Genomic DNA, 17,468 nt, shown 5'->3' with positions numbered 1-17,468 from the left:
AAAGGAAAAAAGAGGAAGAAAAAGGGAAGTAATAAGGATTTCTCGTAGATAAGCTTCAGCTGCTGGTCAGGTCTTTCAATCACTTTGTTGACAGACTCTCCTACCTCCACACTCAAGTGCTTGATAGAATCACAGTATTTTGGTTTTCTTCCTAACTATTAAATCTTACCCCTAAAATGCCCAATTTGAAAACCTCTGAAGAAAATACAACCCATAAAAAGTCACTTGAGGTTTGTTAATAATTCAGCAGCTACCTTCTACACTGAGAATACCTTCACTAAACATTTTCCACGATCTTTAAGCCTTTGCCGACTAATTCTTTGGAATATGCCATGTTTCACAGAATAAAAACATTTGCCCCATTGGGCCTGCCAACGCTGAACCCAAATTACTTCTGCCAGAAGGAATTACCACAGCTGGGACACATCACAGCAAGAGACCTGCTGGTGTCCTCTCACATGACCTAATGTAAGCATTTGGATAACTTGGAAAGGAGGGCAAATGAGGCAGAGATCAGATGAGGACTTCATCGGAACCAAAGAAATCAAACAAAAAGAAAAAGCTGTAAGACTGGAACAGAGAAAGGAAAAGAGTACAGAAGTTTTAAAAAATGTTAGATGGCACAGCATATATTAGAAGTTGAACAGAGGATTTTCAAGTCTCAACAATTTTCTCTTACCATAGCAATTGATAAGAATTAAAATGTATCTAGCCCTACCCTAATTAAAGCTACACCTGGCTTTCTGGAATCGAATTATAAAACTTGAACCTTGTCTGAGAGTCTGTCCACAGGAGAGTATGTACTGTAACTGAATTTATTTCCATATCCTTTCTGAAAAAGCTTGGAAAATATTAAAGGTCACAGGGTCAGGCACTCCAAAGTTCATAACTAAATACTCAACTATTTAATTGACTGGCCAAATGCTTCAAGAAACTGCTGCTTTAGTCACTTCCCTGTCTAGAATGTCAGTCCCATAGGATGACTATGCTTTGGGAACTAATTAAAGTATTATAAAGACTATTTGTCTGCAATAAATGAGATGTGGTTCTTAATCTCAGAAACACATACAGAACAAATGTTGAGCAGAAGAACAGAAACCTCTTGTCCTCTGCTACCCAAACTTCTAAGTGATGGCAGGCACATCATTTAAACTGAGTATTTCACCAGGCAGCATTACTCAATCTCTGGTTCACCACTTGACTTAGCAGAAACCTGAAGTCAGAAGTGCAGAAAATTTGAACTACAAATGAGGTCAAGACACTGTTCTGAACATATATATAGATATAGATACATATATATATCCTGGAGAAGGAACACTGGTAGGACAGGAATTAGAGCCTAGCTTTATAACTAAAAAACAAAACCAACCATTTTCATCCTGTTCTCTTCCAGCTTTATCTCACCCAGTTCCTTTGCTTTTATCAGATTGACTTTCTCATTCCGTCATTCTTGTCAATTTTGTATGTGTTTCAGTTCAGCTACAAATTAACTCACAGAGATAAAATAACCTCACCTTACTTAAGGAGAGTACAAATTACTAGTATTTACTATCGGGGGGAATAAGCATTATTAGAAAATCAAGAATTTTGGTTTGGAAGTAGGATCTCTGATAGTACTTTCATGGAAAAGTCTCACAAAACCAAAGCTATAATGCAGATTTAAAAGTGTCTGAGCTCCAGATCGAAGCTAATGGTTTCTGATCATACCCACAAAACTATTAGTTCAAAGGAGAGATTGAAAAAATAATGTTTTGTCATGCCAATATCCTTTTCAGGTTTAATTATTGTCGTTCTTTTTATTTATGTTTCAGAATACTATTTCAGGTCTAATGCTTTCTGCTTGAAAATTGCAAACTGAAACAAGATTCAAAAATCAAACAGACGAAAATAAGAACTACAACGTTACAGTAAAGAACCAAGACTAAAAAAGGTAACACCACACCGGTGAAAAAATGCAGTTGGTCACTGATCTGTCCTGTTTTCTCTTCACACAAAATATATAAGAAAACCAGAAAGCAACTGAGATGTTTTCAGTCATATTATTCAAAGATTTAAATGATACAGTTCAGGATTTAAGGACAGAAATATTGATAGAAATATTACCAGAAGAGTACTGGGAAAACATATGCAATTAGGAAGTGTGATAGGTCATCTTACATATAAATATAGAGGACAAATGCATTAAAAATTCCATGTCAAAAGAGAAATTCCAATAGGGAAGTAAAACCCAATCTTTTTGTCCCAACTTAAAGACTTCATGCATTGATGCACTGAACTAAAAAGATCAATCTAAACTGTCAAAGAGAACCTAAACTCTTAAAAAAACATGAGTTAGCACAACTGTAAACAAGATACTCAGACTGGGGAGGTACAGTTTGTGTAGCACAAGTTACCATTGAACAAGTAAGGTAACACTTCTGTTTTAAGTAGGAAAAATGCTCTCCCTACTGAAGACAACCTCCCCCTAGAAAACACAGAATTAGATATTAAAGAAAAGAAAAAAACTCAAACATTCCTTTAACCTAGATTTGTGGAATGGGTCAGGATTTGTTTTATTGCACTCACTCAGGCTGCCATTGCCAAACTGTCTAAGAAAATATTTTAAGTACCATTAACTTGAAATTTCCAACAGAAAAGCAAGTCTTAAATACTTGAGAGACTATTTTTGTCTCATTTTTGTATCCTGTCAAAGACAGTGAGTTCCTACTCCATCATAGCATAATATAGGTAAATGTGTTGCAATAAAGACTAAAGCTGATAAAAACACCAATCTTTTACTTCCATCCTCAATAGTTTTATCACATAAAACCATGTGAGAATACTATGCATACTAAAGGAAAAGTTTCAATCTTCACTGCATTTCAGATTAGAGAAATTTTTTCAGAGGGGACATGTTAAACAGCTCTAATCCCAGTCTTAGACTGCAGAAAAAATAGTTTGTTTGAAATTACTTTTCAAACAAACTACTGAATGAAAAAGAACTATAAAATCCTGCCCTATTAATTTGGAGGAAAAGAAGGAAAAAAGCCACCTCAAGAATAGCATAAGAACCAGTACTACATTCAGATTCCTGTCAGAAAATTGGAGGAACTGAGGAATTAAAACTTAATATAGATGATTTTTAGGGGATGCTCAAGTTTTAAGTAACTTTATCATATTACAGAGGCTGCTTCTCAATACAGCTTTTGACTAAGTCATGCATTCAAGACACCCTCTGATAACATTAAAAAAAAAAAATAGGAGGCAAGCTATACTTCCACTCATTAAAACAGTAATAGCAACTGAAATGCAGTAATTAACCTATGAAATAACTTGTAACGCTTACAGAATTTCAACTGATGTGGTTTGAGGGGTAGAGAAGGGAAAGATTGTTTCAATACCTTGTCTTCCCTCATCATTGGTAAACAAACCAGCATCACTGCTGCTCAGACTGCTGGATTCACTGTAATAAGAGAAAGAAAGAAACAGATCAAAAGAACAATTGATCTTTCAGTCGTAAAATTTTAAGGAGACAAGGCTGTGCTCAGATTGAACTTAAGCCCAACAGAGATCGGAGAGAAAATAGGATGATTTTTTTTAATCAAACTGCAAATATCCCAGTTCCATTAACTACAAAGCGTATTATTTTTGGCACATAAAATCATGGGAATCTAATGGTACCCTGACAGTAAGCCAGATGTGACTGCAACGAGGTGCTGACACAATTGATGCATTTTATTATCAGCTTCCATCAAATGCTCACTGCTCTGTTCTTATGCTGTGCAATTCAGCTTGATCCTGGAACACCACTGCTCAATAAAATAGGAAAAGTCTCAATCAAAAGCAGCCTAAGCCTTCCTTCAGCACATGAAATATAAGAGTCTGAAAATCGAACTACCTTTCTGAACATCATTTGCAAATATTCAGGAAAAGACACTGCTTAAGGTTTCCTGACACACTACTCGGGGAGAACAAAAAAAAGTTTATAACAAAGGTAGCCAATTAAATCAAAATAAAGGTCACCCTGAAGAAAAAAAGTATGATTCCTGATCATAATATCAACAACAACAACAAAAAAGCAAGGTACAGTTTACTTTTCTATGACTTGCAGTGGCCTTAAAGGCCTTTGTGGCCTTAAAATCAGAATGTGTATATACAACATGCACCCACATCTCTAAATTCAAAGACATGAATAGGTATTTAGCTCTTTGCTGTATGCACATTGTTACATACAATAATCCACATGTCCCTAAATAATATATCAGACTGGTCTTTTAATAACACAGATCACAGTTTGTTGACTTTCACATGAAAGGACATTTTTGTAAACCCTTTATTTCACTTTTTATCAACAGAGTTGCTGTGTTAAGGACGTAATATTCTCACAAAAAATTTTATCACATTTTACTTACTCTGAGATGTAGAACAATTTGAAAAAAACCCTCAAACACTTCAGTCCAGCACACAAATTCAAGTACATTTTATAAACACTACAGCTACTCTTGATGTGCCATACGAGCCACTCACAAGAACTTTAGGTCTGATAACCTTTGTACACTTATTCATATTACAATTTGCATGCTCCCCTATACTTCAAATCAACTGGATTAAATTATTTTTATTTTATAATAATAAATTATTTTTATTTTCTACCAAACAACTAGTATACTTAAGAAAATGATTTCCTTTTAAATTCTAATTTCTCACAAAAGTAAGTCCTGGGTTTTTAAATATATGAATATATGAATTATTGATATGAATATATGAATTATATAAAATTTGCCTAATTCCTATTTAATTATAAGCACATATATGTTTTTAGTATCTTCCTTTGGGAGGCATCCCAACAGGATTTGAAACACAATATAGTAAGCAGGGGACACAAAGCAGCGATAGGGTTTTTTAAAACATATAGATATATGTATATATAGACACAGCTCTGTGTTTGAAGATGAAGTTGTCGCTGTATCTTAGGCTTATCCAAATTCTTGATCCATAAGCAACACTTACACTATCTCTTATACATAATATAAGCAGAACAGACTTAGGCACTTGCACAGTTGCCCTAAGCAGCAGAAAAGTGACGTGCATGAAATGAGAATGGAACAATCCTTCATGAGGGAGACGAAGACTTGAACTTTCTAATGTTGCAAGTCCCAGTAATTCCCTTTTAGCAAGCATCCCATCCTCACTTTAATTATAACATAGATGGCTTTACTGCCCTTAGAGTTCATTGTGCACAATTTTACATCATCAGTTTCAAAGGAAAAAGCATCCCTTCTTCATAGATTCTCCTTGTCCATTTATTGTTTAATTGCATGTTTTAAAATAAAGTCAGGAAATCTTTTCAACCCTGATATTGCAGCCACTTTCCCTACCAAAATTTCCAATTTTGAGAATAGTCTCCTTCCCAGTTTAAATAAGATATTTCAATTGTGAAATAATTCTCACTGAAGGACTAGTCAGTACATGAAAACATAACCACTGGACGTTTTTAAAAAAATTAAAAAAAAAAAAAAATTAAAATTTCAAGCTAACAGTGGTGTATCCATAGCAGCCACAGCATTCACTCTCCTCAGGCCACAGTCACATAGGGCAGGGATTGCAGTCAAGATAATTGCGACATGGCAGTCATTTCACTGAATAATTTCAAACCCTCTGAAATGAATACATTAATATCTAAGTACATGAAAGCTGTTATGATGGAATTTATTTCCAGTTTTAATATAATTTTGCAGTGTATACTGCTAATTCCTTTGCTGTGTAATGAGAATTCCACTCCCAGCAAGACTTCCATGACAAAGAAAAAAGCCAGAGACTCCGTTTAGTTCTATAAAATAGTGTGTGCAAGCAAAAATTTGGAGGGAACAGCTAAGCTATCCAAAAAGCTTTCACAGCTTTATTTTCACACTCATGGAAAGAAAAAATACTTGTCATTCACACTTCCTATGACTAAGAAGCTGTCTGGTCCTTGGTTTTACACAAGAGCTTTGTGCTGTCCCCAGGAACTGACCAGCTCCCTGGCCACAGGTCACTGGCTGGTGTCTCTGAGCTTCACTGCTGCTTCTCTTTCAAAACAGGCAATTGAGATTTCACCTCTCTTTAGTCACTTCAAAAAAAAACAAGTGTCAAAGCTTGTGGGAATTAAATGACACCCAGAACACCACATACTGCTGAATTTGGCTGAAACTGGCCAACAGCTGAGCATTGAGGATAAGGACGGATAAGCTCTGATCACAAAAATCTAATTTCCAGTGCTTAAAACAATCCTCCGAGGAATTCATCTTTGGGATCATTTAGATGCTGACATTTCAAGAATTTGGAGACTTCTCCTCCTACTTCTGAATCATGCACTTAAAACCTGGTTATTGCTGTGTTTGGTGTTTGAACACTCACACACAGAGATAAAAGATTGCAAAAGAAGTGTCACTTAACATTTTTAATGTGCACTTCAAAAACATGCTTTTTTCAAATAATGTCATGTATACACTGAAACCTTCTGACCGGTTTTAGAGCCAAGCAATTTAACTTCCATTAAAAATTATCAGCTTCGTTTTGTTTTTAAAAAAACGAACTTCTAAAAAATTTGTCCTTTTTTTAAGAATTACTGAACTATTGCACTGAATACTACTGCACACATTACTGCATACAAAACAAAAGCAACTTTGTATACTTTTCATTCTTCCTCTTCCAGTAAGTGTTGCTGAAGTGCAGGGTTATCCAAGATGCTTTGTCAGCTCTTTGTATCTTATGCAATCTCATGTTCCCTTTAAAATCTCAGCTTTCACTTTCAGGACTTACTCTTAAGAGGAGTTTGCTGGTTCTTTCAAATTCTTCTAGCTAAATGATGTCTAATAAAGGCACTATTGCATTTAAGTAAAGTTAGATTAAAACCAGTTAAAATTATGCACATACAAAATATTCTGATACAGTATCACCTGAGAGGCTTAGATATGGCAGATTTCTAATCACACTATGAAATGCAAGTTTTTTCATTTTCAAAGCTTTTTGTACTGCTGATCATTGAAAGAAATTCAGTAGAATGACAGACCATCACTCTACCATGTGCATGAGCAGAAAACCCTACAAAGATGAGAATGGTTTTAAAGACCACATACTGGGGCCATAGACAAGCATTTGGAGTATGACTTGAGCAACTGCAGCATTTGGGGGTAACAAAAGATCAAGCATTTTGAAGAGGAAGATCAACTTTTAAACAATAATGTTTCTTTTGTGAAAAGATTCAGACTGACCTGAGAGTAGCTCAATTCTGGGATTCTACAAGAGAGTATTCTTACTGATCACTCTTCTCTCCACCTAAAAATCAGCTACAGAATTTTTGACTGTTACCCTTGTAGCATAACAAAGTCTTTTAGAAATAAAAAATGCTACAAGACTATGGAGATATGAAAATTTATGCAATGGTTCCTAGTTTGCAGGAGATTTTCAAACATCTCTCTTTAGGTCCCAAACTTGAAGGAGCAGACTCCAAGTATCATCAGAGAAGAGAGAAGTTTTCTAAAGGCTTCCTGACAGCACAGACTCCTAACCTGCATGTCAAAGGGAGGTGTCCAAAGTTACACTGGCTGCCCTGAAGGATGAGTTCTGCTCTAGCAATTAAGATGTAAGGAAAAATGTTTAAGGCTTGGAATTTATTCAGCTCTTTCAGCTGTTTTTTGTTCACAGGTAAGGGACAGAGCTGGTATGAAACAAAAAGACTTGGGACTTTTCTGACTATAACTGGAGTTAGTCACTTACCAACACTGCTGTTGTTACAGTAACCAATCTAAAATGCTCTGGTCAAAATCACTCTCTGCATCTCGATTCTACCTGCCCAGTAAGGCAAAGGCTTAACAGTTTATAGATAACATGCCTGCAAAAATCCAGGGACACTAGTGTCATCAAGGAACTGATCAAAATTATATCTTTTAACATGTCTGTCTTGCTGACACCTCTGCATTCCGAACCTGGCATGTGGAATAAACAGAACCAGGCTTACCAGGCCCTGCAGTTAACATCCCCTGTGTATGGTGGAAAAATGACTTACACCTTACTGTGTTGTCAAAATAGTACTTTGGAAACCATTACCACTGTACTATGACTGCTGTCTGGAATGGATGGATGAGGCGTACTGCCAAAGGGTCATCATTCCTCCATTTTTCTAATGGTAAGCTCAGGTGTTTCTGAACTGTAAATTGGTTTTTGCATTTCGTAAATGATGTATATCCTTGGCAACCTGCAGACTTTTTATGCCGATGACACATCAGAACATATTGTCTAAATCGTGACTCTAAACACTGACAACCTTTCTGATGAATAGAGATAACAATCAAAGCACCAATGTCTAGAAATTGGAAAAACACTAAATTCTTGTCTAATAACTGTTACCAGTTGAAATATCCAGAAAAGCCTGTGTTATTCATATGCATATTTTGTTATTCTTAATCTTGAAACAATTAGAACATATTATTTCACGAAACTGTTTTCTTGGTTATTCCTCTGCTACATCACTCTCTATTTTATGCTGAATTCCTTGACCTGAGCAACTAATATATAAAAAAAGTAGTAGATGTAAAAAAATTAAGTTATTAAAACAGATACTATTGATGCTAGAATTTTAACTCTGGAATTAACAAAAAATCCAAAGATTCCCAATACAAGCAACAGTAATAAAAGCAAACAAATATTATCCAAAGTTTCCGTAAAAAGGAAAAGAAGGAATAACCTGTCACTCATGTTCTCATCTGAGCCTTTTTGCTCCTCATATTCCATTTTGTCCTTATTTGCTTGATTCACTTCTTCATTTTCTATAACCACTCCTTCATCCAAGATTTCTGGTCCCTGTCGAGCTGCAGATACTTTTCTTTTTTTCACTTTGCTCTTGGAAAACTCTTGGTGTTGGTAAGATTTATTGTTATTGTCCATTTCTTGATCTCTGCTGTTATCCTGCTGTTGAGTTATTGTCAGTGCATTAGAGACTTCTGATGGCAGATCTATTGCCATGCGTTTTACCTTTCTTCTCCTGCGCAAAGTTCTGTTCCCCAAACTGTCCACAGCCAAATCTGGTTCGTGCCACAGAGGTCTTTTGCCTCTAATGTTATTTAAGTTTGAGGAAGGCCTACGTTTAGCAACCAACAGCTGGTCATCAGAATCACTGTGGTCTTTCTTAGTAGCATGATTCTCCCTGTAGTCTTTGTTTGATTCCTCTAAGCTGGAATCAGAACCTTCACTTAGGCAGTGACCAGTCTCCCAGGGATGATGAGTGGTAAAGGAACGTCTTTTCCGTCCCCTCCTCTTCCTTGCCTGTCTCTTTAGAAGACAAGACACACTTCGAGAATGATCTCCAGTATCAGCAAAACCTCCTCTGGCTTGCTCTGAACTTTCTTCCAGTGCCGAGACCAGATCATGAACCAGCTCCTCCATAGTCCTACTGAAATGCCTATAGATTTCAAAGGGAAAAAAACCACACAAGAAAACAACAAATGAATTAAAAGTGTTAAGCACGAATTACAACAACTTTATTTGGCAAAATCATTTTAGTCACTTTAGGCAAGGTAGAATAATCTTTATAGGACAGACATTGACTATTTCTGCCAAGACACAAAACTTTGCTAACCAGTCCTATGCAATTTGCAACTCATCAACATAAGTTCCTTTTAAAAGCTATCTTCCCAAACCTCTGTCTTGGAAAGAAGAGGCAGGTGGGGGGTTTCCCCATTTGTTTCTGGCTTCACTGTTATTGTTAGGTTTTAATTAATCTCATCACATTTATATGACTGTCAGGGATTCCACATTAAGGAGTCCTGCTTAAGACTTTCATTATGATAAAATAATTTTAAGGATAATTATCTCTTGATGCTGCCTAAATGCCAAAATGAAGTTAAGACAGCAATCCTTGGATAATATGACTTTTTTCCTAGTAGCAACTAATTCTGTCTTTCCAAATGGCTGATATTTGTTTGATGTTTAAAAAATATCGATTCGGTGAAGTTATATTAAGTTGAGAGAATACCCAGCTTCTAGAGTATTAAATGCAAAGTTTCCTACCACATGTAGGCACTTGCATCCATAGAATCCCATGCTTGCATAAGGAAAAAAATCCCTTAACACCGTGTCAGATTAAGGAACTCACCCTTTTAAATGTTTTGCTCCTTCCTCTTCAAATTTCACTAGCATTTAGCATGTCTTTAACTCAATAGGCTTCAGTAAGTTCACCCATGCATTACGTGAATGTAACTACAAAAACATTAAATGATTGCTGCTGAACTCTAATCCTTCTCTGAAGGCTGTGAACCTTCTCTATAAACACAGCAATCAGACTCTGACATCAAAACATCAGAGGACCCCTTTCCTTGAGGCAAAGCAAAGAATAATTTTCATGCTTGCTACTACATCACACTAACTGATATATATGGAAGACATTGTACATTCAGCAAATTATGTAGAGGACATTTAAAAGCAAGACTCTTCACTTTGTTTTACAATATAAATGGCTGGAGGAACCCATGGTAACAAGTTTTCTGCACATACTCAGTGGTGCTGTAGATGTGGAGGAAACCTAGACAGATCACAGACAGCTTCTCAGCTGCCACTTAACACAAACTCCAACATCAAAGGTACTTAATGGTGATGGCTGAATGGGCAGTCTTAAATATTAATGGAGGAACTGAAGTGTTGCAGTGGGGATCCTGCAACACGCATATATCAAACCAGGAGTCCCGTGGAAAGGAAATATATATGGACAGACAGATTCTTGGTAGATGTTTCAGAGATGTTTATTTCTCCAGCCGCATGGCCGGGGCTCTGCCGAGGAACTGTTCCAGTCACGGGCCCAAGGGTCCTTCTGCCCGCGCAGGGAACACAAACCAACCCATGGGAACGAGGCTGAGCAGGGGCAGGGAAACCCCGTGTCTGTGCCCTCAGGGCCCCTCTCCCAGAGCTACACGGCGGGGGAGGGACCCCAACACTGAAGAACATGTTTAAGAAGAAATCCAAGCTGCTCATGAAATATCTTACCTAAAGAAGTTACATATATTCTCTTTTTAAACCATTTTCAGAAATACTTACTTTAAGCATTTCAATTGCAAGAACAATAAAAGCACAGAAAGTGGTACAAACAGAAGCTTTTGAATTCTTGAAACTGCTGCGTCACTTGCATCATTACCTCTTTTTCTGTCCTGATGTAACCTCTAGTCATACTACTCCCTCAGTGATGTCTTTGGCTCTTAGTACAGCGGAATTATATCGTCTTGTAAATGGTGAGACAGCTCTGAAGAGTGCTATACTTTCTCTGTAATCCTTTTGGTTCACAAGATGCTTAAATAGATACATTAGGCCATGTTTCTCCACAGCTATAGATGCAGTGAGCAGGACACTTGCCCCTTTAGCCTTCCTGTTAAACCCCCATGAGGACAGGTATCCCCAGAGGTGCATGCATCCGAAATGAGGCGCCCTTGAGATTTAAGCAGCTTTTCTGCACTAGTTTAACAGAAGCCGTAATACTTGAACACACTAACTGCAGCACATTTGGGTTAATTTGAGACATCAATTCCCCCAAAAGCCTGCCCAGCCCTTCCTGCCACAGACTTTTGCATCTATGGCAAACTGATAGAAGTGGAAGTGCAACAAAACATGAACTTGTAGGCTTAAGCCCAGATTTAGCTCTCCAAATGAACAGATTTCTGCTAACCTGCCAGAATATGAACTAGCTTATATAAATCTCTTGCAGCCCACTCTCTTAGTAACCCTGCAACACAAAGCAAAAGGGAAAGAGAAGACAGGGACACTAAAGCCTTGCACCATAGTTTATGATAAATTCCTTCAATTCAGTATCCCTAATCTGTATGAGTAACTTTATCACTAAAATCAATGGAGCTCCTAGAGTGGACATACCAATTTACTCCGGATAATGGCACAAGTACGGTGGTAAAGTTGCCTTAATTCCACAAAATACTTCAAGATCAAACAAAATATATCCAGCTCTAATTTTTATACCTGAATGAAACTTGCCCTGAATTCCTCCTAAAATACTGCAATACAGATGGTGCCAGATCAAAAGATGAAACTCAAGAAAGGTGAACACCCTCAAGTGTTTTGGAAGTAAAGGGATAACAAGATTCTTAAAAGACTCTGAGCAGCAAAGGGACTTAATTTCCAGCAGATTATGACTTTGAATATTATGAACTCCTGCAATTAATCTTTTCTACTGAATATCAAGTCTTTTCATTGCAACTCCTGAACTAAGATTTGTACAGGGCAGTGACCTTATTTGCCCTAAAAATTGCAGCCATGGTCCAATGTATAATACAACTGTATTATAACTCCATCACCTCCTCTGCAGATCAGACAAATTATTATTTTAATTATTTCAACATGTTTCCTTAGGATGATTATGAGAATTACTTATCAGTGTGGGACAGTGCAAGCTCCTTTGCAATATACTGAGAAGGCAAACACAAACCACTTCAGCTTTCTATTCACACTGCACTTTCAACATGCCAGTGGTCCAGATTAAAACTTGTTCTCCTGAAAACCCAAAAAATCTCTTTTGCTTAATTTTATTGGTGCTCTCATTTCTCCTGCTAAAATTTAAGAAAAAAAAGCCAAAGGCAGCAGCAGTCAGCTAGATTTCAGATTAACTGTTCTAGCTCCAAAATTCGGGACCGTATTTCTATTACAGCATTATTTATCAGACAAACTCAGTTTTGAAACTTTCTCTATTGTTCGCAACCAGCTGTCAAACTTGTATTCCAAACCTATGAAGCAATTTTAATCAGCGCTGCAGATGCTACTATAACAAAAATATATGCATTTGAAACAAGTTGAAAAATAACTACAAGAAGTATTAAGGACATTGCCAGTGAGTATCAGCGGTGTTCAGTAAGATAAGAAATTTCAAAGGTTGTAACAATGAATGGAGAACAACATACTGAGGTACATAAAATATTAAGATGAGCCACAGTTTAGCACGACTCACATAAGGCTATAAAAATACTGTTACAGCAACAGCCCACAGCCAGCAATAAACTGTAATGTCCTCACTAGGAGAGGATCCTACTTTACTACAAGAAAATGTAGTTTGCCTACAGTGACCTTTACATTTATCTGAAGCAATTTGAATGTAGTTCACCAAAGGCTGACTCATTTCCTCTCTAACCCCTACCAGAACAGACCATGTAAGTCCCGTTTGCAGGAAGCAGCATAACTGCTTTCACCTGCTCCAAAACATATCACACAGCTTCTGTTCAGTATCTATACTGAAATTGAAGATCCTAATGGAAATAATGGGCACTCACTTATTCACTTAAGTGAAAGTGAAATTAAGTATCATTTGTGTTCACCTCTCACCTAAAACACTTAACAATGTAGAGCTGTGACTGCTCACAAAATATTTAACAAACACACACCAATGGGAAAGTTAATTTAGTTGCACAGCTCTTAAGGAGAGGCATTATCTCTTGCCAAACCAACAGCTGCATTTACGTTTACTTTCTAGTTCTATGCCTTTTCCTGTTAAATAGGACTGGGGTTTCTTGAAGCTAATTTATGCGGCATCTGTGCCTCATCAGTTCTGAAAAGAACCATGAGTTTTGCTTCTTTCACCCACCTTGATCACAAGCTAAAAGCACAAGAAAAATCAAATAGTTCCTTCAACATTGAGATTATAAAACCTGACTTCCTATAATCTTTTCCCATATGGATTCTCTGATGTCTTGTAACACAGCTGTACTCACAGTTTACCTTTATCTTCAGACAGGTACTAATTTGAATCCCATTTCTCCACCTCAGAAGTTATTTTCACAAAGCTTTAGAAACACTAGTTTTGAGATCTCTGCTTTATTAATGAATGCGACTGAAATTTGGATTGAAAGGGTACAAGTATTTGGGAGAGAGCAGTATATGATAAATCTCCCTGCCTTGCTTGAAGAATTCACGGATTCAAAAAAAGAGAGCTATCATGGTTCTTGGGACACACAAGTGGGGAAGCAAAACAAAGCAACACAATTAAGTTACAACTATCAAAAAGCTAGCAAGAGATGATGTAGATTAGGAATCACTGATAAACCTGTTACATAGAAGCTCATATTTCCCTTCTCCCAGGTAACAAGACAAGAAGAAATGGCCTCAAGCTGTACCAGGGAAGGTTTAGATTAGATATTAGGAAAAATTTCTTCACTGAAAGAATTCCACCAAACTGCCCAGGGAAGTGGTGGAAGCACTGGTGAAAGTGTTCAAAAAAACTGTGTGGATGCAGCACCTGGGGACATGGTGTCAGACTCTGCCTCAGAGGTCTTTCCAAACTGAATGATTCTATGATCAGAAACTGAAGTTGTGCCTAGACTATTTAAACTCCCCTGTCATTAAAAAGCCATCACTAAGAGATGGACAAAGCATCCAGTTCCACACTTATTTATGTCCTTAGTCACTACCTACTAGACAGCCAGGTATGCAAAGCTACACCACAAGCCACCCCTTCCATCCCATATCAACCACCACTGCAGGGCATAACAGCGACCTACCAAAAAAGCTCCATACTTTCCAACTTCTGAGGGTCCTCATTCCTGTAAAGACTAAGAGCCAACACATTGGCAATGCATTCAAAGTAAATCTGACCTGCAGACGAAAGAAACTTAATGCAAACGTAATTTTCATACTATAAAATTTTAAAATGTTGACAGTATCAGAAGGGACAGTTACAGAAATTAAATGGTTTTTACTTTCATATGAGATAGGATGGACAGTTATAAAAGATGAGGACTCTTGAGACAAACCAGGATACTATGCTGGAGCACATCTATATACAAAAAGAGAAAACCAACCCCCAGATCCCAGGCTATTTTTCATCTTCAAGGTATGCCAACTCCCTTTTTTTGCAATCTGTTACATATGTAAACAAAATAATAAAAGTATAGGAGAATTCTGAAAAAAAAAGAAAATTTATGGAAGTGACTGGTCCTCAACTAAAGCGTAGCAGGTTACTACGCTTGCTGGAAATGTCTACAAACTTTTTCTATATCAAATATGAAGCTCCTATATATTTGAATGCATACATTTACTATCAACATTTTACTCCTCCAATCACACATTATACATTAATTCTTGGAAACAACTCTGTATTTGAGAAACTTCTTTAGACAACTTCTGGAGTTTCCTTCACTTGTGCACCAGCACAGGCTCGGGCTGGACGTGCACAAAAGCAGCTCTGCAGAGAGGGACCTGGGGGTCCTGGTGGTCAACAAGCTGTCCCTGAGTCAGCAGTGGCTTTGTGACCAGGAAGTCCAAAGGTATCCTGGGGTGCATTAGGAAGAGCATTGCCAGCAGGTCAAGGGAGGTGATCCTGACCCACCACCCAACCCTAGTAAGGCCTGGAATGCTGCGTTCAGCTCTGGGCTCCTCACCATAAGACAGACATGGAGAGGGTCCAGTGGAGGGCTATGAAGCTGATTAAGGGACTGGAGCTTCTCCCTTCAGAGAAAAGGCTGAGGGAGCTGGGCCTGTTCAGCCTCGAGAAGAGATGACTGAGAGGGGACCTCATCAGTGTCTGTCAGTATCCAAAGTGAGGGTGCCAAGAGGATGGAGCCACAGTCTTGTCATGGTTCCAAGCAATAGGACAGGAGGCACCGGGCAGAAACTGATACACAGGAAGTTCCACCTGAATATGAGTGAGAGGACAGGTAATGTCTTTACAAGCAATTTGATGGGTGAAGGTATGGGTGTTAATGTCTGCTAACTCTGGGCAGCAGGTTTGTTGCAGAGCCTACTCAGCTTGGCTCCTGAAACAGACATGGGTCTGCACAAGCCCGAACTACTGAACTTTGGGGTAAAAGGGAGGAATACCTGGTAGGCGGTTCAGGAAGGCTGTACCTTCCCTATACCTCAGCCAATGGGGAAGGGAAGAGGGCAACATGCGGCCGGGAGCTTAGGATAAAAGGAGGCTGTGCCCTCCAAAACCTCGAGAGAGAAAACCCCGCGGGCGTGTGCCCCAGTGGGCTCTCTCCCTTTATTATAAAGGTGCAGGACTCCTCTGTCTCCTTTTTGAACACAAACCCCTGGCATTTGTGGATTTTCCTGACATGACGAAGAACTTCCTGACTGTGCAGGTGACCAAGCACTGGAACAGGTTGTCCAGAGAGGTTGTGGAGTGTCCTTCACTGGGGATATTCAAGAATCATCTGGATGCAATACTGTGCCATGCGCTTGGGGATGACCCAGCTTGAGCAGGGAGGTTGGACCACAAGACCCAATGTGGCTCCTTTCAGCCTGACCGTTTCAGTAATTCTGTCCTATACAATAAAAAGTATTTCAGGAATGATGTAATTTTATCACACCTATTATACTGCTGACCCCTCTAAAAATTAGGGCCAGGCTAACTTGCAGTAAGTACATCTGACTTTTCTAAAACTCCTGCTTATCTAAGAAGGCACAACAATAAATACTATCAGTCTACTCATATTTAACAGTGAAAAAGTGTTCATTACAGAGCAATGGCATACAGTCAGAAAGATGCTGACGTGAACTATGTTTAACAAGGCTCTAACACAAATGAATTGGTCAGCCAGAAATGAGATTTGGAGCAATTTATCATGAGAGGGAGCAATTCTTGCAATCCCATTGCTGCCATTTACTGATATGCTTGCCCTTTTCAGAAGTATGACTTTGTTAATTAATTGTCAAGGTGCAGAATCACATGAGCTGTCAAATCGTGGTAATACGCTAAAGCACCACAGTCATTATCAAAAGAATCAAGAGTGTCCAGCAAGTATCCAAACTGCAAACTATTCTTATATTGCCACATGAATTCACAATTTAAATGAAAAACATTCTGCTTTGGAGGTGCTTTACCACCCAAAGTGAAAAATTTTACTCTGAACTTATTCACCTCTTTAGGATCTTAATGTTTTTAGAAAGCACAAGTTCTTAATTTTCTGCATCAAGTATTAGACACTGTAAAAAATATTTTCCTGCATCCCACTCCAGTGGGCATCCTTTAACAGACAGCTTCTGAAATAACTTATGTAGAAGAATAAGAGAGCAGCTCTGAGGAGTGGTCAGATTTGTAATGGAAAACATTTCGATATTTTCCTCTGTATTGAATTCCTCTGAGCAATGTGCTTGCATAAGCAAAATCATTACTGTCTGATGACAATTACAGAATAGTATGCCTACACCTCATGCTGCTGAAGCCTACTCTAAAAGCCCCTGGAACTAAATTACTTTATGTGGACACAAAATAGTGAAATTTAAAGACAAATGACAGGTCAAAGAAATAGTGAAGACTTTCACAGAATACAGATACATGTTTTGAATGTCTTAGACAATGTTTCTATTGTATACAGCATTAGTACTCAAAAATACTTGTGCCACTGGAGTATACCTCATTCTCTGAAACATTCTGAATTACACCAACAGAAGTTAAGTTATATTTACACCAGGCAAATTTGGATGCCTAGCAACACTAGAAAACTTGTTCTAGCAAATAATTATCAGCT

The 17,468-nt window shown here is 37.9% G+C and overlaps 1 protein-coding gene across 1 annotated transcript in view; it reads right to left on the bottom strand.

Moving 5' to 3' along the window:
• The window catches only part of GPATCH2 (G-patch domain containing 2), a 120,615-nt gene that overhangs the window by 101,752 nt on the left and 1,395 nt on the right, over nt 1–17,468 (bottom strand). The window contains exons 2-3 of the mRNA XM_042051625.1: nt 8,705–9,418; nt 3,381–3,442 (exon numbers count right to left, since the gene is read on the bottom strand). Of these exons, the coding sequence (XP_041907559.1) occupies nt 3,381–3,442; nt 8,705–9,418 (776 nt within the window). The remainder of the gene's footprint in view (nt 1–3,380; nt 3,443–8,704; nt 9,419–17,468) is intronic.

Source organism: Corvus kubaryi, unplaced genomic scaffold, assembly GCF_017639235.1.
Source record: "Corvus kubaryi isolate FWS band 111438036 unplaced genomic scaffold, C.kubaryi_AGA036_p1.0 76, whole genome shotgun sequence".
NCBI lineage: Eukaryota > Metazoa > Chordata > Aves > Passeriformes > Corvidae > Corvus > Corvus kubaryi.
This window is presented reverse-complemented; position numbering and strand designations above follow the sequence as displayed.